Source organism: Onychostoma macrolepis, chromosome 01 (genome assembly GCF_012432095.1).
Source record: "Onychostoma macrolepis isolate SWU-2019 chromosome 01, ASM1243209v1, whole genome shotgun sequence".
NCBI lineage: Eukaryota > Metazoa > Chordata > Actinopteri > Cypriniformes > Cyprinidae > Onychostoma > Onychostoma macrolepis.
Window position 1 is genome coordinate 30,915,388 of NC_081155.1, and position 26,445 is coordinate 30,941,832.

The following is a 26,445-nucleotide window of genomic DNA, read 5'->3' on the forward strand; positions in this document are numbered from 1 at the left end:
AAGTCTTTGGTTCTTTTAATTGTGATGATTTTGGCTCACATTTAACAAAAACCCACCAATTCACTATCTCAACAAATTAGAATATGGTGACATGCCAATCAGCTAATCAACTTAAAACACCTGCAAAGGTTTCTTGAGCCTTCAAAAGGGTCTCTCAGTTTGGTTCACTAGGCTACACAATCATGGGGAAGACTGCTGATCTGACCGTTGTCCAGAAGACAATCATTGACACCCTTCACAAGGAGGGTAAGCCACAAACATTCATTGCCAAAGAAGCTGGCTGTTCACAGAGTGCTGTATCCAAGCATGTTAACAGAAAGTTGAGTGGAAGGAAAAAGATGCACAACCAACCGAGAGAACCGCAGCCTTATGAGGATTGTCAAGCAAAATCGATTCAAGAATTTGGGTGAACTTCACAAGGAATGGACTGAGGCTGGGGTCAAGGCATCAAGAGCCACCACACACAGATGTGTCAAGGAATTTGGTTACAGTTGTCGTATTTCTCTTGTTAAGCCACTCCTGAACCACAGACAACATCAGAGGCGTCTTAACCTGGGCTAAGGAGAAGAAGAACTGGACTGTTGCTCAGTGGTCCAAAGTCTTCTTTTCAGATGAGAGCAAGTTTTGTATTTCATTTGGAAACCAAGGTCCTAGAGTCTGGAGGAAGGGTGGAGAAGCTCATAGCCCAAGTTGCTTGAAGTCCAGTGTTAAGTTTCCACAGTCTGTGATGATTTGGGGTGCAATGTCATCTGCTGGTGTTGGTCCACTGTGTTTTTTGAAAACCAAAGTCACTGCACCCGTTTACCAAGAAATTTTGGAGCACTTCATGCTTCCTTCTGCTGACCAGCTTTTTAAAGATGCTGATTTCATTTTCCAGCAGGATTTGGCACCTGCCCACACTGCCAAAAGCACCAAAAGTTGGTTAAATGACCATGGTGTTGGTGTGCTTGACTGGCCAGCAAACTCACCAGAAGAGGAAAATGAGAAACAAGACACCAAAAAATGCAATGAGCTGAAGGCCACGGTCAAAGAAACCTGGGCTTCCATACCACTTCAGCAGTGCCACAAACTGATCACCTCCATGCCACGCCAAATTGAGGCAGTAATTAAAGCAAAAGGAGCCCCTACCAAGTATTGAGTACATATACAGTAAATGAACATACTTTCCAGAAGGCCAACAATTCACAAAAATTATTTTTTCTTATGAAGTATTCTAATTTGTAGAGATAGTGAATTGGTGGGTTCTTGTTAAATGTGAGCCAAAATCATCACAATTAAAAGAACCAAAGACTTAAACTACTTCAGTCTGTGTGCATTGAATTTATTTAATACACGAGTTTCACAATTTGAGTTGAATTACTGAAATAAATCAACTTTTCCATGACATTCTAATTTATTGAGATACACCTGTATCTGTCTGGATTGTTGTATTTGTGCATGTACTGTAGGCTGAGGATACGTCTAGTGTTTGGGGATAACATGACACATAAGATACATTTTAGAGCCCCTTCATTTACTTCTAGTTTTTATAGTTTTTTAGACCTGATTATGTGTATAATTGGCATGAGTAATGATTTCTGACCTATCAGAGATGTTTGAGACAAAAAGCCAAAGGTCTAAATAAAAACAAATATATAAATAAAAAATTTGGAATAAGCAGCAACCAAAATGTTACAACTATCTTTATTCTCTCATTAATGAACTGTCTAATATTTATTGCACACGTGTCTTTCTCCCTCTCTTTTTCCTCATCACTGCTGTGCAGATGCATCATCACTGGAATGGCGTCTGGCAGCATTGTTCTGTTCTACAATGACTTCAACAGATGGCACCACGAATACCAAACTAGATACTGACCCAGTGACGACACCGAGGGAACACAGCAACCATGACAAAGCCACCCTGCCACCGTTCATAAAGGCACTACCAATAGTCATGAATGTATTCTAAATATTTAAAGAAGCAAAACTATTTTTTAAAGATGGCATTGCTATATTTTGTAGATCTTATGGAATTTCTTACTATATAAATCCTAGGGGAGGGGTTATATACCTAATATTTGGAGGGGAAAAAATCTATTTTTAGCTGTTAAAGTCTATTTTCACCTTTGCTCTGAAAAAGACTGGTCTGAGTGGTCAGTAGCTAAATGACTTTATTTACTTATAGTGTCTATGGATTTTGTGTGTAACTTGGGGTGGGTGAGTTTGTTTTTTTTTCCTTATTTTATGTGATTATTTCGAAAGAATGCCTCTAAACGTCATGATTTGTAGTTCAATAGTTTAGTTTAACAGGAAGCTGCCTCATTTTTTGGGAGAAATAAATTGCTCCGCTAAATGGAATTTTTCGATTATATTCATAGATTAAATAGATAGCTGTTTGCAGACATATCAAGGCATCCACTTTAAATGTTTCACTTTAAGAATGGAAAAGTGGCTTCTGTTCGAATGAAAGCATTTCTGAAGGTTTTTTTTTTTTTCTCAGTGATTGTTTGTTTAACGTGAATGGACCTCTTATGTGATCATGTAATGATGTCACTTTATATACTGAAGGGGCGGATTCTGCATATGAAGGGAGAGTAATTTAGAAATGATATTAATAATCTTCATGGTTGGTAAGAAGTGATTTGGGGTGTGTTTGTATCTATCTTTTTATCTCATTTGTTTGTTTATTGTGAGTTCCATATCTAAGTGTTCCAGAACTAAACTATTTTTTTTCTTTTCTTTGAGGAGAAGCAAGTGATAACAATAGAAGGAGAAGAGCAAAATAATATTAATATCTATTTAAAGTGTCATCAAATAGACTTTTTGAAATTTCACCATTGTGCTTTTACCCTTAGTGTATGCAGACGTGAATGTGGGCAGAGCGTAATATTATGATACTAGCATCTGTTAGATGAGATCAGAACTGAACTTGGAAGAAAAAATTACAACATTTCACTATGTATTATTACTCATACAACAGCTCAAAATATAACCCCATAGATTACACTCAGGGCAAGCAGAGGTCTGTCAAATTACAAAGAAGAGTTTATTTCTTGGTTTAAGTCAACTATGGTGTGATTCTGATTCCTTATGTTTGTTTTTGTTTTGTTTTGATTTTAATAGCTGTTGCTATCATTACTGTTATATTTTAGCAAAATGGCAATCAGATTGGAATGAGCGTCATATGACGTGTGTGATGAACTCAAACAATAAAATGGCATTTTGTACCAATAAAAAAGGTTTCAAATAATTTATTTTTTTGTAAAGACACACAGATCTGGGGCATCTAGGAAACTTTTTAGAGTCATTGATATACTACTGAAGTTTTTTTTAAATATTGGATGTTAACATTTTAATAACTGTTTTTGTCATTAAGTATTTAAAAATGTTTATGTAGTTAAGTTATTTTATTTGTTAATGATAACGCTGCTTGAATATTTTAAGAAACTGGCAGAATTACAGGTCCAAATTCATATGGCAGCAATAAATCACGTGCAGTATTTTGTGCGTCCGCCAGAGGTCAGTATAGCTCAGCTGGGTCAACAAATACACCTGATTCACTGTATTAGCTCAAACAGTAGAAACTACAACAAAATCCTAATGAGGGTGTCAGACAAAGGACAAATGTGCAGTGACGGGAAGCTCCAGAAAGAAAAAAAAAACTGAATTATAGAGCAATAACATCATGTTTTATGATGAGACAAAATTATTCAGACTCTAGTAGTTTAGGTTTTCAGTCACTCAGCTAAATCATCTGTATCACAAGGGCATAAGTTTGATTTTGAATTGGTTGAGACATGAAAGCAATTTATATTCTTAGTTTTTTAAGTCGCCGTGTTCCTGGGCCGATACATAATTTTGATGATATAAACCAACAACAGGTTAACTGAAGATATAAAGTTGATCAGAGAAGGTGAATGAATGTTTCTAAATTCTGTGAATTCTTGTACATATGTTGTGATTTTAATTTATTTTACAATCACTTTGGCACTGATTTTAGAATCTTGATGTCTTTTTTCAAAACAAAACCTTCACTTGTAACATTGGCTCTGTCCAGTGTTCAAAATGATGCATTGAGCATTTACATCAGAAACCTTGCACTTGCAGAATTATTGGGTCAAATGACTCATGAAGTATCATAGGAACAATAATTTTGATCACCTACACGCAAGAGACCAGTAGTTTCACCGTGTAATTGGTCATACTATTATTAAATATTGTTGTACAAAATATGATACACATTTTATTATAGTCCTACATGTTAAGACATCACTATAAAAACACTAGAGAGAATATTTCAGACAGGTTTTCATATGGTGGCGTGTTGTTTGCTCTGAGTGTAGCATTTCAAGCAGACAATGTGCATATAAACAAAAATTTGACACAGACTACAATGAAAAAAAAAATTACACTACAGTGTATAATGGTGTGATGAGACCATAAGTGAGACTACAGTAATAATAGGTAGATGTGTGAGGGGGTCGTCGTTTGTATTGTCAGTTAAATTAACCCAGCAGCCGAGTTGCACAAAAACAACCAAGCACATGGGTAAGAAATAATAAAAAATAACCCAATAAAATGGCCAAACAAAACCCCAGTAGGATTTTTTTTTTACACTGGTTTTTGGATTATTGCAGAAAATAAGCTCTGTGACCAACAAAAGTTTGTTTCCTACATTTTTTATTATCACTTATCATGATAAACATCAAACATGGACACAACATTTATGAATTTTAAAGCCTAAATGCAATCACCAGAAGTAAAAAGGTAAAGGTAGGCTACATTATAAATAAACTACACCACGGCCTCAAGACTTCACCATCACTGTCACTAAGTTTCCAACAGATCTTTCGGTCTTTTATTTATTTTTTTTTTTTTTAATTCCCTGAAATTTTGAGTTCGAATACTTTGCAAGAGCATGATTATAAACGCAACAAGCTGTAAAATTGGACTAGTTAGTGGATGAGTTTTCTGGTTCAGAGTGATGACGTTTAATGTCCCTAACAACCTCTGTAGTCCTACTTTGCCACTTGTTATCAGCCACTTTTTAAGACAAGTAAAAAAAAAGTAAAATTCTTAAGGGGGTATTAATGTTGTAGAATAAACCATGAAAATATCTTGAGCTTGTGTTGACTACAAACTTTCAGGCATTTAACCAAAACCCATTTTAAAAAACCCATTGACTTCAGGACGATGGAACTGGAAGTGCTAAAATGCTAACTCGTTTTAGGGCCTACAAAATTAAGCAACTACAGCAACTGTAGTTGGTGTTGATGTAACTTTTGTTTGTCATTTTTCATAAAATTAGTAATGCAGCTGTTGTTTTATTTCAAACAGTTGTATTACTGTTCATACATCTATAGTGTATGTTGTATTTTGAAAAAATAAAATAAAATACAAGCAATTGGAAAAAGTATTAAGTTTTGGAAGAAAAAGAAAAGTGCATTTTGATCATTAGTCATGAGTTTTGTGTCTAGAGTTTTTAATATTAATGCCAAAATGATTGGAAAAAAACCTGAACTTTGTACCCTAAATGTTAAGGTAAGCCTTGGCCTACCTTCACTACACAAAATGCAAGTACATGAATTAATGATCATTAGAGTCTCTTTACCTTTTTCAGATCTTTTGAGGTGTTTTTGGAAACTGACAAATTATTTCAGTTTTTTTGTTATTTGCCACAACATGCTATTTTTGTTATAAAATAAAGCTTTTTTTTTTACATTCCGATCAGACCATTTAAATTGGCAGCACATTATATCATGTCTCAGTCCTGTTTTTTTTTTAAATTAGATTGATAGATTCATTAGCTGTTATTTAGAGACAGTTTGTGCAGTTGTCTGTCTTTATCCAAGATGTGTTGATGTGTGTATGGTATGGGTGACAAAAAACGCCGGCAGCATCAAAGTAATGAATGAACTATGTCGCCACCTGCTGGCAACTTTAATTTTTTTTTTTTTTTTTTTATCACTACACCAGATAGCGTCATTTATCTTATAATTTACATAATTTATATATTTTTTAATATTATATTTTTATATAATTTTTAATTTTGTTCCCCTCTTTGCAGAAAGTGTTACACATGTATACACACACACACACACACACACACACATATATATATATATATATATATATATATATATACATACACGTGTAAGTTTCTGCAAACGGGAAAAAAATAAAATAAAATTATATATATATATATATGGCAGCGGCCCTCCAGAAGAAGGACTAGACACCCCTAATGTAAGTTATGTGTACAGTATATGTTTTTGTCTGCACATGTGTGGACTTGGAGGCTCGGAGACGTGAGCATAGAGAGGAACAACCTTGTAGAGGGAGGGGACATCTTTATTCATTGATCAGTAAAACAATTTGCTCAATGAATGAGCAACGTCCTCTACAATAAACATCAGCATCATCATCCAAAGTCTACAATACCAATTTAGCAGCAACATGTTAACATGGGGGAAACAGAGTGGTAACAAAGTAGTATCATTTAGAAAAAAAGTCACAGTTTTTCTTTCTATCTGTATCATTAAAAAGGATTTGCAAGGAGGATATTTTAAAAAGAGGTTTATTGACAGCTATGGACGCTACTGTTATTATTATTATTTATTTTTTTTGAACTATGGCATGTGCTCTATACAGAATACATGGGGAAATTTTAACTATACATTTAAACTCTAATATAAAGCACATCTGTGTCACCATACAAATTTTTAGGAGATTCGACAAAAATATACAATGTTTTCACTTCACATTTGAAGATTTATAACACCACTAAGTTTTTTTTTCTTGTTTTTCTATTTTTTTTTTTAATGGTAAATACAACAGTCCCATTGGTCAAACCAACCGAATGAAGGAGACACAACGTTAGTTATTCTACTCAGTAAGCTATGAGTGATTTAAATTGGTAAAAGGACGAATATAAATTAATATATATTAAGAAATTCCAACTGTAACTCCAGGGAAACGAAGGGCTATACCGAGTATAAGTAATGTGACAGTATTTTTGATACAATAAATACACATGGTTTATAATGTGAATCGGAAGAGTGTGTGTGTGTGTACATGCTGGAAGAGATCATGTGTGTACACTTAGTGGCTAAGTTGTGTTTGTGTGTGTGAATGAATAGGAGCAGCTATGATAGTGTGTGTTTGTGTTTGTGTTGTACACTGTAAGGAAGTAGGAGGGGAGACCTCCACTATCAGCGAATCCGCTCGTAGTCTCCATAGTGATACTTTATCTCACCTTCACAAAGTCCAGGTGAAATGCGTTACGGCAGTCCAGAAAACCACATAAAAGAATGGCACAAAGTAAGACATGTTCACAAAGTGAAATGTGTCAACAGGGCGTGTTTGCTTTCCATTCTGGTCTGAGGTGATTTTGCCAAGGAAAAAAAAGTAATCAAAAATGTCACAGTACCTAAAATGATGGCAAAAAAAAAAAAAAAAAAATCTAAAATCTATTTTTTGTCTTTTTTTTCTCCGCTTCATAATAAAAAATAGGTTTGTTCTTTATCTTACAGTAATCCATTATCTCCTTTGAAGGAAAAAACATTAGTCCAACACTGACAAAAAGGTAAAACAAAACAGGGGACTTCAAAAGAGGGTGGTGTAAGGATGTATTTCTTTTTTCGTTTTTAGGATGGACATTTTGTGCAGCCACACTTGACGACCTTTTCCACCTCCTGTACAAAAGAGGATCCGTCTGTGCATTGGAAGGTGTATTTCCTGCGTTTGCTGCGGAGGGGGGCGCAGCAGGAGGTCCCGTCCCCGCAGCTGCCCCGACAATCTAAACGGGAGACCTTCTCTGTGCTTTGGCACGCTGCGTAGCCCTGCTGCGTCTGATAGTGATCTCGGACCCGTTCCCCCCGACACGCCATCTCTACAGAGAGGGGGAAAAAATCACTATATAGAGCACTGCAGTATGTTGCAGATTATAGCATTTTACATTTAGCATATCAATCATGATCTTTTTCATTATATTTTTACTGTGAAATTGAAAGGTGACTCCTAAGAAAACACAAAGCGTGAAAGCAGAAAAAAAAGGAAGGGGCTGCAGAGTTCGATTAGTGATTAAAGGAGGGAAGAAGTTTATAGGAATAGTTCACCTGAAAATGAACATTTGTTTAAAATTTACTCACCCTCAGGTTATCCAACATGTAGATGAGTTTGTTTCTTCATGGGAACATATTTGGAGAAATTTAGCATTACATCAATTGCTCAATAAAGGATCATATGCAGTGAATGGGTGCCGTCAGTTCAAACAGCTGATAAAAACATCACAATGACCCACAAGTAATTGACACAAACACAGTCCATCAGTTATTGTGTTGTGAAGCAAAAAGCTGCATGTTTGCAAGAAACAAATTCATCAAGGCATTTTAATGGAGTCCATAATAATAACATTTCCTCAATGGAAATGTCTTTGTCTCACATCAAAATAATATCATCTCACATATTTGTTGAGAACCGTTTTGGACTGGTTTCACTTGTAAACAGAGTTTGATTTGTCCATATTTCTCTCTTTATTCAGTCAAGATGACTTTTTCACTAAAGAAAGCAATACTATGGATAGGGGACTCATATTTTACCTGGAAGCAAGCAACGGCTCAAAGTTTAAAACATCTTAATGATGGATTTGTTTATTAAAACATGCAGCTTTTGACTTAACAAGATGAACTAGTGTTGTGTGGATTACTTTTGGATTATCGTGATGTTTTTTTCAGCTGTTTGAACTCTCATTGTGACGGCACCCATTCGCTGCAGAGGATCCATTGGTGAGCAGGTGATGTAAAGCTAAATTTTTACAAATCTGTTCAGATGAATAAAAAAATTCATCTACATTTTGGATGGCCTGAGGGCGAGTACATTTTCAGCAAATCTTCATTATTGGGTGAACTATTCCTTTAATATATACACAGACACACACAACATGCATCCCTCACCTGGCGGACCTGAGTGGGGTCCATACCGCTTTCAGTAGCAGCTTGAAGGTTACAGGAAGGTTAAAAATGAATGTTAGTAAAATAGCAATAATAATAGCGCAAGATTAGCTTCTTACAGGGTTAGCACTTCAGCATCAACAGCAAGCTACACACAAGTTGAGAATGAAAACACCCGCATTAAAGACATTTTTGACACATGCAAGCACAAGTTACAGTAGAGGTGAGTAAATAAGTATTGACCATGCATAAAACATGAAATGCATCACCACAAAATAAAAATTAGAAGGTTATCAGTCTGTTCCTTAAAATTGTGAGAGAATGTAGCTTAAATGCATTTGATATGTTCTTTTCTGAGGTTGATTTTGATTTAAAAATACATTTTAAATCAAGGTAGGGGTAGATTTAGGGTTCAAGTTACAGATATTACCATTCTGGATATGACGTTAAACCTACAATTATATATTATTATCAGCCGATTAAACTAAAACCTGAATTTAAGCATCACAACATCAAAATGTACAACATGAAACTGTACATGCATTTGAGATTTGGCTAAAGATTACATTTAAAAATGTTATTAAATTACAGCAAGGTAATCTAAAAATGAGCAGTTAAATATCCAATATCGAACAACAATGGGAAAAAATAATGTTGAATCGCTGTTGATTTAAATGTTTATGGAACATTTAGAAATTTTATTGAAATTTATTTATTTATTAAGAAAATAACTCCCTTCCAGTGTTAATTAGTGGACATTTCACTTGGAAATGGCAATGATATGTATTCTGCAAAAATGCATGTGTAGTCAGATTTTTTATGATGAGATCAGGTTTTATATAAAGGGTGAAAGCACCCCGCCGTACCTCTATCGCAGCTTGGCCCTGTGTAGCCGCTGTTGCACTCACAGTAGGCCTTCCCCAGCCCAGACACACGGCAGCGCCCGTGTTTACACGCTATGTACTGACAGGGACTCAACTGCTCCTCTTCATCGCATAATACACCTGCAAAGCCTGGATGACAGCGACAGCTGTACGAGTATGAGTTTATGGGCAGACAGGAGCCGTGGATACACCTGAGAGACAGACACACACATAAAAAAAAACACTGTTATGAGGTGATCATTCTTATATAATGAAACCACGTGTGCACTTTTTAGTCTCTTACTTGTTCCCGTCACATGGGTTGTTGATCTGCTGGTCACAAAGTGGGCCAGTCCATCCTGCCTCACACTCACAGCTGAAGGAGGACTGTCCAGTAGCATGGCACTGCCCATGAGCGCACACACTCCGCTGGCAGGGCTGGCAGCCGGGCACCACCCCCTCCTGCAGCAGGAACTGAGTGAGGTCCTGGAGCTGGTCGTTAATGTAGAGGTTTCGGATACAGCCGTGGAAACTTGAGCCGTTCCTCCCGGAGGAACGCAACGAGGCTAGTCCAGACTGCTGAGGAATTCCTGAAGAGATAGTGGCTTATTATATTGACATTATACGCAATAACCATTTTTTAAATTGGCAAGTGTGTTTGACATACCACCGAGATAAAGCGGAGCAGGGCTGGGTCCTGGGCTGGGGCTGCTGGCGGTGTTGATGGATTTGGGGCTTCCTCCATCAATGGAAAGAGACAGAGATTGATCCTTTGCCACCAGCTCCACAACATGAAAACTGCCATCATTTATAGTCTCAACACTAGTGACAGAGCAGAAATGAACAGTGAGGAAAATACCTGCAGACAGTGTTGAGCTATTGACCATCATAAACAAGAGGAAGGCATTAAATTGATTAGACATCAAAGGAATAAAGGCAAGGATTTTCATCATTACTATTGAAAAACAAGCTTTTTATAGGATGTCTGTGACCCTAACTATTAAATCAATAATTGTCACCCTTTGCCAATTATTTTTGATCTAAAACTGATTTTTGTGAAAAATTAACCTAAGCTAAAGTTCAGCTTAATGTTCCATTCTTGCTCCCACATTAAAATATATGAAGTAAAATTCAAAGGTAACATTTTAGTATAGGGACCAATTCTCATATACCAACATATTGGCTGTTTATTATTACTTATAAAGCACATATTCTACACGACCATATTCTATACCCTTCCTACTCAATACCTAACAACTACCTTAGTAGCTATTAATAAGCAGCACATTTGGAGTTTATTGAGGCAAAAGTCATAGCTAATGGTTTGTTGATAGCGAGAATTGGACCTTAAAATAAAGTGTGACCAATTAAAACCCTATTAAGCACCTTGGGGTCAGTATGACATAAATATGTACCTGCAATCACGTTTTAGTGACAACTTGTGTGGCATTTCTGCAAATTTATGTGGCATTATTGCAAAAACGGGCTCTTCAAAATACATCAAACAATAAAAACAAATTCTAAACTTTGGCAAAAATACTGTTTTTAATGTATTTTATAATGTTTCAATATATACTTACAAAATATATATCAGAAAAGTTGTGAGAGGAGCAGTTGACCACTTCCAGAAAAATGAATGGCTCTCTATGGGCCTCTGCTGGATATATATGGTTATTACACTATTCTTTCAAAAAAGTTTTTCTCTAACCATCAGATGGCAGAATTGTACACCTAACACCTAGATCAATATCCAGAAACGATTTAAATTCAATTTAGATAATCATTTAAGGGATTTATTCATAATAATTTAATATTTCACATGCTAGCTAATGGTGTAGTTGAGGATTTTTGTGGTAAACAGGTACAAAAGTACTTCATAATTTTTTTACAATTACTCTCAATTTTGGGGTCATATTGACCCCAAAGGACACTAGTGTAAACAGGAAAACAGGTGCTTATGAGGGTTAAAATGTAATGTATATCACTTGGTAAATAATTATTATTTCAATGGCTTTGAAATTAAACCACCAAATTTGTTCCTGGAGGGCCGGTGTCCTGCAGAGTTTAGCTCCAACCCTTATCAAACACACCTGAACCAGCTAATCATGGTCTTGCTTGGTATACTTGAAACTTCCAGGCAGGTGTGTTGAGGCAAGTTGGAGCTAAACTCTGCAGGACACCGGCCCTCCAGGACCGAGTGTGGTGATCCCTGATATATAGAGTAACTGCAAGTTACTACTTCAAAGGTTTGGGTTATGCTCACCAAGGCTACATTTATTTTACATTTAGTCATTTAGCAGACGCTTTTATCCAAAGCAACTTACAAATGAGGACAATGGAAGCAATCAAAATCAACAAAAGAGCAATGGATTATAACAAGTCTCAGTTAGCCTAACGCAGTACATGTAGCAAGGTGCTTTTTTTTTTTTACATTATATAATAAAAAGGAAAAAAGAAAAAAGAAAACAGATAGAATAGAAAAAGAATAGAGCAAGCTAGTGTTAGAGGCCTCTTTTGCTTTTGTTAATTGTATAATAAATAAGAAGAAAACAAATAGATAGAATACAAAAAGATTAGAAAAGCTAGTGTTAGTTTTTTTTTTTTTTTTTAAGAAAACAAGCAGTAAATGAATAGAGTGCAAGTCTAAAAGGGACATGTTTTTTTTTTTTTTTAAGAATAGAATTAGAGTAGAGAGTGCTAGAGTTGGAGGGTCAAATAAAGATGGAAGAGATGTGTTTTTAGCTGATTCTTGAAGGACTCAGCTATTTTAATTTGATTAAAAAATAATAATAATAGTGAAATATTATTACAAGTTAAAACAAGTGTTTTCTATTTTAATATATTTTACAATATATTGGAAAAAAAATTTTTCTTCAAAAGAACAGCATTTATTTTTGTAACATTATGTCTATCACTTTTTATTAATGACATGCATCCTTGCTGAATAAAAGTATTAATTTACTTTAATTTACTTTAATACTTAATTTACTTTTAAGTTTAATTAACTTACTCAACTTTTGAACGTTAGTGTGGGTATATAAATTCTGTAAATATAATTTACTTGATTGAAAAAAGCAAAGAAAAAGAAAACTATATTATGTCCTGGTTTAGATATAGCTTATTGTAAAATGGATAGTTTCAACTCTAAATTGTGATTGGATAAGCCGTTTTTAGTGCTGTGAAAGTGTTGTAAAATGACACCAGTATAAACGTCTGTGTACCTGTAGATGGCAGAAGGGGGGTAGGATCCGGAGTCATAACTGACTCTCAGGCGACCTCTGTAGAGCTCCACCGCAATGTGTTCATTATCTCCTTTATACAGCAGCACTCCATTATCCTCATCTGTGGCAATCTAGGACATGCATACAGAACACATGAGTATGTGTAAATGCATAACTGATGAAGAATTATCTTGATCTCTCTCTGACTCTCACTCTTACTCTAGTGATGTACCTGTAATGATATATTGGCCTGTTCTGTGATGAGGTTGGAGGGGATCTGCAGGAACGATTCTCTATTGATGAAGTTGACGCTGACCAGCTTCTCACAGTGCACGCCTTCATAACCATGGAGACACTGACACACAGGATCTGTGTCCTTGACAACACACTGTGCACCGTTGGCACAGTCATAGTGGTCACACGGACTTGTTCTCGGCAGGACCATTGGAGGGGAGAACTCACAGAACAACCCACTGCGCACATACACACACACACACACACAGTGAGATATGTATTTCACATGTTGAACTCCGATGATCTTTTACTGAAGAATGTAGTGTGTTTTTGTATTCCTGCTCACCTGTACCCTTCTGGACACACACACGTGTAGCCATTCACAGCATCGGTACACTGAGCCCCATTTTTACATTTATTATCTTCACAATCATCAAAATCCACCTCACAGTGTTCCCCGGTATAACCTGGAGTACACTCACACCTGCACAAACACACACAAAATCATCACATTTAATATTTAAAACTCACATTGTCCGATAAATATCAGAAAGATTCCATGAAATAGCTTGACAAGCACAGTTCTCATTCTCTCTCTACTGATGCATTTCATATTGAAACATTTTTATTGCTATACAATTTTACAACAGCTAATAGCTATTTAAGTGACAAACATTAATCATAATTTCATACTGGGGTACAGGGACCCCCAGGGGGCCCAAAGAAGGTGCAAGTCGGGTCTACAGTAAAATTAATGTGTAGAAATGTGTAGAAAAAAGGAAAAAAGTTTAAGTTTGCATAATTTGACTTTCATTGTGCATTCCATATTTATGTACATATATCTATGTAACAAGAAGAAAAAAGATTTCTCTCCCTCTGCAACTTTCACGAACAGTTTGTGCTTTTGTAGTTTCTTTTTGGGAGGTTACTTCATATTAGTTTTGCCTTTGGGTTGTTGAATAATATTTATTGTGGAAAAAAAATATTATATTATAAATAGTGCAAAGACAATATAAAAACCAAATAATTATATAATATATAATAATACATACTGTATATAGCGGGTAAAATAAGTATTGAACACGTCACCATTTTTCTCATTAAATATATTTCTAAAGGTGCTGTTGACATGAAACTTTCACCAGATGTCGGTAACAACCCAAGTAATCCATACACACAAAGAAAACAGTACAAATAAGTTCAGAAATTAAGTTCTGTGTAATAAAATGGAATGACCCAAATAAAAAGTATTGAACACGCTTACTGAAATTGATTTAATACTTTGTACAAAAGCCTTTGTTGGTAATGACAGCTTCAAGACGCCTCCTGTATGGAGAAACTCATATGTATTGTTCAAGTGTGATTTTGGCCCATTCTTCCACACAAACAGTCTTCAAATCTTGAAGGTTCCATGGGCCTCTTCTATGAACTCTGATCTTTAATTCTTTCCATAAATTTTCTATTGGATTCAAGTCAGGTGACTGGCTGGCCATCTAGCTTTCTTTCTCTGAAACCAATTGAGAGTTTCCTTGGCTGTGTGTTTGGGATCATTGTCTCGCTGAAATGTCCACCCTCATTTCATCTTCATCATCCTGGAAGATGGCAGCAGATTTTTTATCAAGAATGTCTCGGTACATTTTTCCATTCATCCTTCCATATGAATTTTGCCAGTGCTACACCATGGTGTTCTGGGGTGATGTGCAGTGCCATTTGACCTCCAAACATGGTGTGTATTATGGCATCCAGAGAGTACAATTTTTTGTCTCATCTGACCAGTCTATATTCTGCCAGTATTCCATAGGCTTGTCCAAATGTTGTGCAGCAAACTTTAAACGAGCTTCAACATGCTTTTTCTTTAGCAATAGAGTCTTTCTGAATCTCTCCACAAGTGATCCTTGGCTCTTGGACAACTCTTCTGATAATTCTTTTTACTCCTCTGTCAGAAATCTTGCGAGGAGCACCTGATCGTGGCCGGTTTATGGTGAAATGATGTTCTTTCCACCTCCGGATTATGGCCCCAACAGTGCTCACTGGAACATTCAGAAGTATAGAAATCCTTCTGTAACCAATGCCATCGGTATGTTTTACAACAATGACGTTGCGAAGGTCTTGAGAAAGCACTTTGCTTTTACCCATCATGAAATGTTTCTTGTGACATGTTGGTCATGAGACACCTTTTTATAGGCCATCAGCTGGGACTGAAGCAGCTAATATTAATTTCCACTGACAAGGGGCAGGTTTGCTTCCTAATTACTGATAGATTTCAGCTGGTGTCTTGGATTTCCATGCCTTTTTGCACCTCCCTTTCTTCATGTGTTCAATACTTTTCCCCTGTGACGTTCCACTTTATTACACAGAACTTAATTTCTGAACTTATTTGTTTTGCTTTCTTTGTGTGTATGGATTACTTGGATTGTTACCGACATCTGGTGAAAATTTCATGTCAACAGCACCTTTAGAAATATATTTACTGAAAAAAAGGTGATGTGTTCAATACTTACTTTACCCGCTGTATATATATGTATATATATATAATTATGTTATATTATAATGATATATTTTAAAGCTAAATATAAATGGGTTTTTATACATCAGATATATAGCTGCATATCTACAGTATATATAAATACAGCTGCATAAGCCGCACTAGCATCCTATGCCTCAAAGTCAATATATGTTAACTAAAAACCACCAAAAATACCCTAAATAAACCTGTCAAAATTCAGATGCCATATGTAAAATAATAATAATAATAATAATTTAAAATTTGGTTTTAAATTAGGTTCATTGTTGTGGTTGGAATCATGCTGCATCTTTTTTAATAATAATATTTATGAACAGTGAAATCTATTATGTTCTGAGATTAGACTTCTCTAATTACAAAAGTTTTAGTTACTTAAACCACTGAAATGAAAGTTCTTTTTATGAATTTAAATATACTATAAAGCGCTACATAAACACATTCATCATCCCATAGTATCACACCATATCATCTTTAAAACACCCCCCTCCAACTCATTTTTATAGTAAACCCAACGGGAGAGCTGTAATGGAATATCAGAACACAAACACAGAGCAGAACCTCAGAGACTCCAGCTGCATTCCATACAGCTCTAGTGTTGTGTTAACATCTGCACCAATGGGCATAAAAACACACAAATGAACTTATGTGGTCTGCTTCTCACACATATCAACAGAGAAGGAAACACACACGCATACACATCTGATGGTTTCTAACACAACGTTTGTTTTGGTCTGGTGGAAAGCGGAATGAAATAAAAGTCGAGATGAGAGAGAGAAGGGGACGTCTGGAGGGGAGAGAGTGATGAAACTGAATCCAAACAGGGTTTGGATCCAAAAGACTTGAGTGACTGCAGAAGGGCAATTTTATAGGGAAGGATTTAAATGTCCTGTTTAAAGACATGTTCATATAGGAGTTAGTACAGTACAAATGCACTGGAGTCAGAGAAGTATGCTGAGGTATTGTCACGACTGGTCTCACAGAGCCATAATATATACAGTAAATTATACAAATATAGTACTGTTCAAAGGTTCGGGGTCAGATATATTTTTGTGTTGTTTCTGAAATAAGTCTCTTTTGATGAACCAGGTTACGTTCATTTGATCAAAAATACTAAAAATACAACATATAAAATATAATTCTGTTTTAATCTGTTTTAAAAATGTAATTTTCAGCAGCTATTGCTCCAGTCTTCAGTGTCACATGATCCTTCAGAAATCATTCTAATATGCTGATTTGGTGCTGAAGAATCATTTCTTATTATAATCACTGATGAAAACAGCTGTTATTTCTAAATGTTTATAACTATTTTTAAATATTTCACAGAGTTCAACATCTTAGTCTTTTTATTTTAATTATTTTAATAAAGTGACTCTGAATTATTTTCTTTTAAATTTTTGATGCTATAAACTTTGTAAATCTAATGCCCCAAAAGCAGTCCAGTAACTTTTAAACGCAACTTTGTTTTCAGAAGGATGGATAAAAACCTGTGCATCTGTATTAGACAGAAAATCAGACAGTATATATTTCAGATAGTCAGTAAAGAAAGTGTATTCATAGTTTAAGGCTAACTTTATAATACAGGTAGTGGGGATCTTAGTGACTTACATGAATCCTTTAGCGGTTAGAATACATTTCGAGTCATGCTGACACAGGTTTAGCTCTGAAGCGCAGAAATCCAGCTTATCTTCACACAGCTCCCCTGCACACACACATATACATTTTAAACAGACAGAAAGAGTAGGAGGGGTATACATACAGTAATCAAAGTGTTTACTGTATGAAATCAAGGATCACATCCCATTAAACCAGCAGGAGTGTGTTTGCGTGTGTAGGGTAGTCTCTGATAAATCATCTTGTAGTGGGCAAGATGACAAAATACCAATACTCTGAGGAACAACAATACAATACACCTCTATTGACAGAGGACCAGCCAGAGAAACATCAATGAGTGTGTGTGTGCGTTTCATACTTTCGCAGGCACAGAGGACGCACTAGCCAGAAACAGCAAAGGAAAGAAAGAGACAATGGGAGGATGAACTGAAAGAGAGTGAAACTAACCTTTCTCCACCTCATTATTATTAGCAGCTAGTAGAAAAAGGGAAGCAAGTAGCAAGAGAAAGACAGAAAAACAAAGAAATACAGAGGACGCGTTTGACATGTTAGCATGTTAGCTCAAGCAGCACATTATTAGCATGTTAGCATCAGACAGTTAAGCACAAAGCACAGAGAACAGAGCGTTTAGCATGTGACTTTCCTTGTGTTTGTGTGTTTGTGTGTGTTACCTGTGTATTCAGGTGAGCAGAGACAGGTGTAGTTGTTGATACCATCCACACACGTTGAATTATTCTCACAGTCATTGTCTTCACAGTCATCAATATTTATCTCACATTCGTCGCCCTCAAATCCATCTGGACACACACACCTGAACATACACACATAATAAGACTTTTTAATTCTTTTGAAATATTTATTTCAAACAGGGAAACTCTATGAACAGTAGCGTCATTCTATAACTGTCTATAATTGTTTGTTTCTATGTAACTACATTTCTCTCACAGTTCAATGTTCTAGATATTACATTGCCTACATGTTTCGGGTCCCTCCTTCAATTTTTTTTTTTTTTTTTGCTGTTTCTAAGGTGTAGGTATGGGTGCCTAGAAATTATCATCACATCATCTCTTTTTTGTTGTTTTGGGGTCAGTAAAACTTTCTTGTAAGAAATTTCTTGTAAGAAAGAAGTTACTTTATTCAGCAAGGATGCATTAAACTGGTACAAAAATCAATGACTTTTACATTGTTTCTAAAAATTTTATATAAATGCTGTACTTTTGAACACTGCATTCATCAAAGAATCCTGAAAAAGATGTATCATAGTTTCCACAAAAATACAAGCAGCACAACTGTTTTCAACATTGATAAAATGATTCTTAAGCACCAAATCAGCATATTAGAGTGACTTATGAAGCAACACGTGACACTGAACACTAGAGGAACTGCTGGAAATTCAGCTTTGCCATCACATGAATATATTAACAAATGTTAAGATACAAAAAAGTTTATTTTACATTGTAATAATAGTATTATATCACATTATTATTGTTTTTGCTGTATTTTTTAAAATAAATGTAGCCTTGGTAGTAGGGCATAACAGATAGCTTTCAAAAACATTAAAAATTGTTCTGACCCCAAACTTTTGAACAGTAGTGTATGTATGTGTGAATAACATTAAATGTATTAAATGTCACTCCGGACTACAGTTCCCATCATCCATTGCACTGATTGCACATACACAGCTGAATGCACTGATCACACAGCTGTCAACAATCACACGCTCACCTGAGAGCCATTGCACACACTACATAACACCCACTCAGATCCTGTTCAGATCACTGAGTATTGTCTAGCGTTTAGCATTTTCCAAGTGTTAGCTACTTACCAAGCCTTTCCGTGTTTGTTTCGTGTTTAGTCTCCTGTAATAGCTGCCTTACGGAGTCTTGTTCTAGTTTAGTCTAGTCTTTTCGTTTTGCCTTGTTTTTTGTTTCCTGATTCCTGCCTGTGTACCTTGGATTAACCCTTGTCTCGCCGCTTGGACTCTGTCTTTACCTCATCTGGAATATTGCTCATTACTCTTCTTGTCAAGCCCTCTGGATTCTGTTCGCCGATCGATGACCTAAGCCAGCCCTAGGAATATTCTTGTGTTTTGCCCGTGCCATACCTGTTTGCTAGTGTTTCGACCCTGCCTGTGTTTGTTGACCATGTCTGTCAATAAAAAGTTTGCCTCACGCTTCTGTCACTCTGTTACACATATGCGTTTGTTTGAGCATTCAGTGCTATACACACACAGTATGTCTGACTACTTACATTAGTGCACTCAAGTGTTTCATGTATGTGCGTGAGTGAAGATTTAAACCCTACACAGTGCAGCATTCAACTAAGCTGGTTTAAATTCAAATTTAGTATTAGGGATTCATTTACATTTATGATAATGCATTTATAAGTACATTACAAGGTTCCAAATTCACACCATTGTTTGAACCCAAGGTTGAGTGAATAGTTTGAAAGCGCTACAGAGCTGTAGTGTTTTCACTCTTTGGGAAATTACCCTATGAATGACTTACTTATGGTTGTCTCTGCGCATTAAACTGGGATAGGAGAAATGATTTTATGCACTGTGCGTGTATGTCTGTGGGTGTATTACATTACAGTACCTAATCAACATGTAAAGTAGAAGGTCTCAAATGAAACTCTTCTTATTCACCAACACAGGATTCATTAGCATTGATCAGTATATGACTGCAGCTGAACCTGAGTTTACCCCTCCACACACACACACATTCGTCTTTGCTGTGTGTGTGTGTCCACAGAAAGGCCCTTGATTGGCTGATTAAGTGCATGAGTGAGCTCAGATCAGTTTCAGACACTTCAGTCTGATTAAGACAGATTAGACACACTCTGTCCATAAAGTATATTCATTACTGGAGCAACAGGACACACACACATGCACACACATCTGAGCATGTACTTAATGTACTAAATGAAAGCCACATTCAACATGGCCTGAATACAATAAAGGATCTCTATCGTTCTCATATACATATCAGTTGTAATTTCAAACGGTTTAGCTTTTCAATGATGACGATGATCTAGGTGTGTCTCACCAGTGAGTGTTCTCCTCTCCGTCCTTCAGATGACAGGTGCCTCCATTCTGACAGGGGTTACTGATGCATGCATGAATCGGTTCCTCGCAGTCTTGGCCCTATATGAACAAGCAGGTTGCATTACAAATCCATATCCACACATCAATCTTCAATACTTGCTTATCCTCACGTACAAATGTTACTTTATACAGATGAGTGTACATGCATACAGATATTTCAGGGCATTCAAGGTTTAGAATTATTGTTTTACATAGTCAGAGCGTAAGATTAAACTATATTTCTCATTTTTTGGAAGATAATTTGGATATGACTCCAGTCCCCTTTCTATCAGTTTTTCTTATGTATTTGTTATTTTGCTGCCTGTCATGTGAAAAGTCTATTGTCTTCAAAAGTACTAGCGCTCCTTTCTTCAAACCACACAATCCTGTCATGTACCAATTGGGCACAAATGGTGTAAAACAAGTTGTGGGTATGAAGTTTAATACCTTAACACAGCCACTAATGATATGCTCTTGTTTGTGTTTAGGTGTGTTTGTACCTTAAAACCATATGGACAGGTGCATCTGTAAAAATCGACAGGATGGTTACTGCAGGTTCCGTCATTCTTGCAAGGGTTGGATAAACAAGGGTTACATTTTGCCAAAATGCTCACATCCACCGGACCTATGCAAAATGCAGAGGAAAAAAAGAAATTACACAGCATGTTATACACATAAACAGAAATATAACAAATATACAAGCAAAGACTTACAAACACACATAGGATTGAACAGGTAAAGCATCACAAAATTGGCTCACAACTAACACAAGTCACTTTCATCTCGAGGAAAGGTTGGGTGGCAGATACAGGGGGCCGGGTTTAGGAGCTCAGATTGGGCTCTTATTGACTTCCTTACCTGGCACAGGAAAACCACAAGTCCCCGGCACCTCTACAAATGTACCAATCAAATCACATTACTTACAATATTAATATCTGAGCATGTAAGCCAGTGTTAGAGTTAGTACTAATGCCCTCTCTGTGACTGGACGAGTGTGTCTAAAGTTCCCAGGTGGGTTTACCTGTGCATGTGAATTTCTTGGAGGGTGTAGTCAGCAGTAGTTTGTCGGTCATCTCTCCAGGACCGGTACACCGTGCAATTCCAGGCTCCTTGTAGCCGCTCTTTACCCAGTCAGAGAGCCACTGCATGTGACAATCACAGTACAGAGGGTTTGCTCCCAAAGCCCTGCAGGAAAAACACACATTACATATATTCTCCAAAAATTTGGATGATAAAATAATCAGCGATGCAAAAATAAAATGAAAGTGATATTAAATAGTGTGTATATTGGCTAATTTTTCTAAAATAACAGCATCCAACAGTGACATTAGCGGATGAAGTTTCATAGGGAGCTGCCATGTGTCAGATCATTGAGTTCTAATAGAGCGCGAGTTTAATGGTTGGTAGTTCCTCCATGCTGCTCTGATTGGCTGATTGCCCTGTCAATGCGGTAATGCCTGCCTATCATGATAATGCCTGCCTATCACGTTAGTCAGTCTGCAAATCAGTGTCAGTGTATCAAACTTGTGGAAATGAATAGTCTAATTATGTTTCTCACACACTTGAACATTACTACTTTTGGTCACGTTTGTATCAATATTAACTTCATATGAAACACAAAATAGTCTTTTAAAGGTTTTTTTTTTAGCCCTCAGAGCTGAATGAAACCGTTGAAACATATATATATATATTGCTGGGCAGTATGACAATATATATTGTGGGGACATTTGTAGTTGTTAAGTGTTTATTGTTTAAGATTTTGCTATATTGTTTATACAGCAAAATGTCAATAAATTTGCATAGCACAGTACTTAAATACTTAAAAGTAATGAAACATGCATGTATGAGAAAATAGACAAAATAAGAAAATTATTATAATTAGCATTATCTGAAGCAATGTAAAAAAAATTTATATAATAAAATCCACATGCAGTACATGCATGATGTGACTGATTTGATTTGGGTTTAATAAATAGTTATTTTATATAAATGTACTATTTTATATAAACAGTGAACATTATTATATTGTTTGCTTGACAATCTCATGTGTACGGTAATCTGTAGATTTGTTCTACTCAGCTGTCAGTCATAATTACACTTGTGAAATTGATCCATGGGATTTATAAAAAAGGGTCATCGTGGGAGACCGAGAACTCAAGCAATCTGTGGCTGCAGAACCCCAAGTTCAGACAAAGAAAGTGTTTCAGTGTGTTTGTGTGAGAGTAAAAGAAAGAACCAAAGTACATCCAGCTGTCAAAACCTATTTGGTGCACTCATACGTGCTTGTGTGTGTGTTCATTCTGAGATACGTACAGGTGGGAGAGCGAGGACAGATCTTTGAAAGCTCCATCTGGGATCACAGCAATATCATTACCATGGAGAGACCTGCAGAGAGAAGAGAGAAATGAAGCCATCCAAGAGAGTCCAAAACACATAAATCAAAGTCTAATAGCAAACACACACACACATACACACACACATATCAATGAGGTACTCACAACAGACGCAGAGACTTGAGGCCATCGAAAGCTTTTACAGGAATACACCTCAGTCTGTTGTAGCTTAAAATTCTGGGATGAAACAAAAGATATTACAGTACTTGCAAAAACATATTTGCATAGAAGCATCAGGTCATAAAAACTCAGTAAGTAAAAAAACTAAAATTGTGGATTTTACATCTAAAAAAAAAACAGAAATAAAGACAGGAAGATAATCTAATTATTAACTAATTATATGTCAATCATTTGTCACAAAAACACGCACACCCACACGCACGCACACGCACGCACACACACACACACACACACACACACACATTGGTTTTTATGGTTTATGGGGAGTCTCCATAGGCGTAATGGTTTTTATACTGTACAAACCATATTTTCTATCGCCCTACACCAAACCTACCCCTCACAGGAAAAAAAAAAAAAAAAAAAAATTCTGTATAATTTATAAGCTTTTTGAATTATGGGGACACTGAAAGTGTCCTCATAAATCACCTTCACATTGTAATACCTATGTCATACCCATGTTATTATACAAACTTGTGTCCTCATAAACCACAGAAACAAACGAACACACACACACACACACACACACACACACAATGCACAACTACAGACATAAACAACCACACTAGTGTTTGCACAAAAAACACACAGACGCACAAACCAAAGCCATAGATCATGTTGACACTCACAGGGTGAGCAGCTCGGACATGTTACTGAAGCTGTGGTTGGACAATGTGCTGATCTGGTTATTACTCAAATCGCTGCAAGAAAACACACACACACACACACACACACACGCACACAAACAAAGGCAGAGTGTTATGAGCCACAAGAAAATCAAACACTTAAAGCCAACATTTAGGGTAAATGTCAATAACACAAGATTGTACAGCATTAAAAAGCAAAATATTCTTTATATGTAGGATTATTTCATTAATTGCTTTTTTATTTATTTTTTTATTTTTTATTTTATTTAAACCAAATTATCCCAAGGAATTATTGCAAGGAATTACATATGACACTTTGCATGGTTTAATGCATGGCATAAGACAATGCACATGCAAACTTCTATGTTAAAGACACTAAGATGGCTGAACTTCAATGCAGTATGCAGTGACCTTTAAAACTGCAAACAGCAAACATGAAGCACAATAGTAATGCATTAGACTTGAAGTCATAATACAACATACAGCAGCATTCAACATCTTAGATGCATTACTTTACTTGAATGAACTTTTGTGGAAATTTGCATTCATGAAAATAATACAATAAACCTACAAAAATCATTGACAGTCATATAAATTACTTAAAACCAGTGGCTCTTAATCCTGGTCCTGGATATCCCCCGCTCTGCATATTTTGTGTGTCTCCCTTATCATAAAATAATAATTACTTAACAGTAACGTAGACTGAAGAAATGAGCAATCAATCATATCTAATTGATGAATTTGCATTTTTGTGTGTGTGCTGTATAATGATCATTGTTAATTAGTACTTTATTCATTTGGTATGCTTGGTGGAGATGGAATATGTTCTCATAGTGCAGGAAATAAGGGGAAAAGCCAAAATAAACCCTTAGAATACAGCTACAAACATTTGGATTTTCTGGCATTGGCTTGATGAGAAAATGGATCAAGCACCATATGTACAGGCTAACTCTGTCCGTTTAAAAGAATGGAGGTCTGCTATGATTGGCTGGGCTTTAAAGGGGCAGGGCCCTGATAACTGTGAATTATTTGTGATTGGGTGACTCCAGAGAGGGCTGTACCTACATGAGAGTGAGGTGTTTATAATTGGATAGTTCCAGAGGGACTTGCGTGAACTGGTTGCCATCGAGATAGCTATCAGAAAAAGACAAACAAGTTATTACTCAAACACAGAGGAAATAGCACATTAGCAACACTGTAATGGGAGAAACTTCAAAGACGTAAATATAGCAGCCATGTATTATTTCAGATGTCAAATATGTTGTTGGAGACAAAAAAGGTGTGCCTGGATTAGATAAGGGGATTTTTGAAAATGGCCATTTATTATGAAATTGCTGTGAGGTTTGTGGCCGTAATGTGTTTGTGTACACTCACAGTTCTGTAACGTCTTTAGGAATGCCTTTGGGTAAAATCTTAAGTCCTTTATTACTGCAGCGAACCACCGTATCCAAACATGAACACTCAGCAGGACAGCGAGCCAAGGGTGAACAGCTATTCTCATCATTACCTGCACACACACAAAGAGAAAATTAATCATCATGTTAATGTTCTCATTTATCAGAAGCTGAGAATAATGAAATTTTAAATGAGCTTTTCGATGTTAAGATATGCCAGGGTGATTGTTTTTGTAAGCTTGCCTGAGTCTGTGTTAAAAAAGATAACACTGAGCTATGCTCAAGTTAGCATAACAGATCTTATCAAAGCCCTATTAGGAGTTAGAAACAAGATTTTCTAACACACATGCACACTAACCATCCCCCTCCACACACATAGCCATACCGTCTTCGCAGGCAAAGTCTTGAATGGCCACATCTTGAATAGGGATCTCCTTAAGAAAGTATGGGCTCTGACAGCGGGGGTTACCCGTGACAATCCGTTTCTTACGGAGCCATTCCCCCAGCCAGGCCAGATGACAGTTACAGTTAAACGGATTGGCCAGCAAGTTCCTGTGGGATTGCATAAGGAAAAAAAATATGTAGCAAATATTTAGCAAAACATTCCAGAAGCTCATAAACAAAAGGTCTGTTTCAAAATGAGCTGCCTGCGTAGGCACACCACCGTCTTGAAAGGCAGGCAACTTTAATAAATCAGATGGCAGACAAGGTGAGAGAAATGTTTATTATGAATAAACTCAAATATTGTTAAATAAATAACAATTTGACCTGTTTTTAAGTTCACTGCTTTATCCTAGTATTTGTGTGTTTTTTCTTGTAATTTCATAATAATATAGAGTATCATGGAATTAGCTTATCAGTTTGCTAATGTGAAACTGTATTAAGTCAAGCATAAGTAAAGCACTGAGTTTCTTTTCATGTAGAATGATTCATATTGTTCACCTCCTTAAGGGACAGTTCATGTTCTTTTAGAAGTTACCTAATGTATTTAGGTAGCAAGGCAGCTAACTCAGTTTTGGGACAGAATGCTTTTTCAGCTTTACTGAAACAAAACAAAACCGTGGTTTGATACTCACAGTGTTGAGAGGGAATGTAGTGTGTCAAAGGCTCCCGGGGACATGGAGGTGATCAGGTTATCATACAGGGAGAGCAGCCTCACAGAGCTCAGACCAGTAAAACTACCGTTATTGACACAGCTTATCTTGTTACTCCTCAACATCCTGCACATGAAAAACACACACATGTAATCATTTAAAACAGCCAGAAGCTGCAAATCAGATTTGGTTTGGAACACACAGACCAATGTGCCCACACCTGAGAATAAAATCATACCTAGATATTATTTTTTGACAGCATCTGGATGC

The 26,445-nt window shown here is 36.3% G+C and overlaps 2 protein-coding genes across 11 annotated transcripts in view; one reads left to right on the plus strand and one right to left on the minus strand.

Moving 5' to 3' along the window:
* The window catches only part of lrba (LPS responsive beige-like anchor protein), a 275,213-nt gene extending 272,000 nt beyond the window's left edge, over nt 1-3,213 (plus strand). For all 7 annotated transcript variants that reach the window (XM_058770098.1, XM_058770136.1, XM_058770089.1 and 4 more), the window contains exon 56: nt 1,766-3,213. In XM_058770098.1, coding sequence (XP_058626081.1) covers nt 1,766-1,856 — 91 coding nt within the window. In that variant the 3' untranslated portion in view covers nt 1,857-3,213. The remainder of the gene's footprint in view (nt 1-1,765) is intronic.
* Nucleotides 3,214-6,317: 3,104 nt separating this feature from the next.
* The window catches only part of slit2 (slit homolog 2 (Drosophila)), an 81,424-nt gene continuing 61,296 nt past the window's right edge, over nt 6,318-26,445 (minus strand). For 2 of the 4 annotated variants that reach the window (XM_058776050.1, XM_058776049.1), the window contains 19 exons: nt 26,158-26,301; nt 25,467-25,633; nt 25,062-25,194; nt 24,753-24,821; nt 23,670-23,741; nt 22,969-23,040; nt 22,784-22,855; nt 21,492-21,655; nt 20,971-21,095; nt 20,433-20,530; nt 18,057-18,196; nt 17,380-17,473; nt 13,597-13,734; nt 13,249-13,489; nt 13,017-13,147; nt 10,463-10,617; nt 10,100-10,385; nt 9,799-10,007; nt 6,318-7,872 (listed from right to left, as the gene is read on the minus strand). In XM_058776050.1, coding sequence (XP_058632033.1) covers nt 7,628-7,872; nt 9,799-10,007; nt 10,100-10,385; nt 10,463-10,617; nt 13,017-13,147; nt 13,249-13,489; nt 13,597-13,734; nt 17,380-17,473; nt 18,057-18,196; nt 20,433-20,530; nt 20,971-21,095; nt 21,492-21,655; nt 22,784-22,855; nt 22,969-23,040; nt 23,670-23,741; nt 24,753-24,821; nt 25,062-25,194; nt 25,467-25,633; nt 26,158-26,301 — 2,755 coding nt within the window. In that variant the 3' untranslated portion in view covers nt 6,318-7,627. Of the gene's footprint in view, nt 7,873-8,935; nt 8,977-9,798; nt 10,008-10,099; nt 10,386-10,462; nt 10,618-13,016; nt 13,148-13,248; nt 13,490-13,596; nt 13,735-17,379; nt 17,474-18,056; nt 18,197-20,432; nt 20,531-20,970; nt 21,096-21,491; nt 21,656-22,783; nt 22,856-22,968; nt 23,041-23,669; nt 23,742-24,752; nt 24,822-25,061; nt 25,195-25,466; nt 25,634-26,157; nt 26,302-26,445 lie in introns of all 4 variants that reach the window. The other 2 variants (XM_058776060.1, XM_058776053.1) reach the window with 2 other exon arrangements.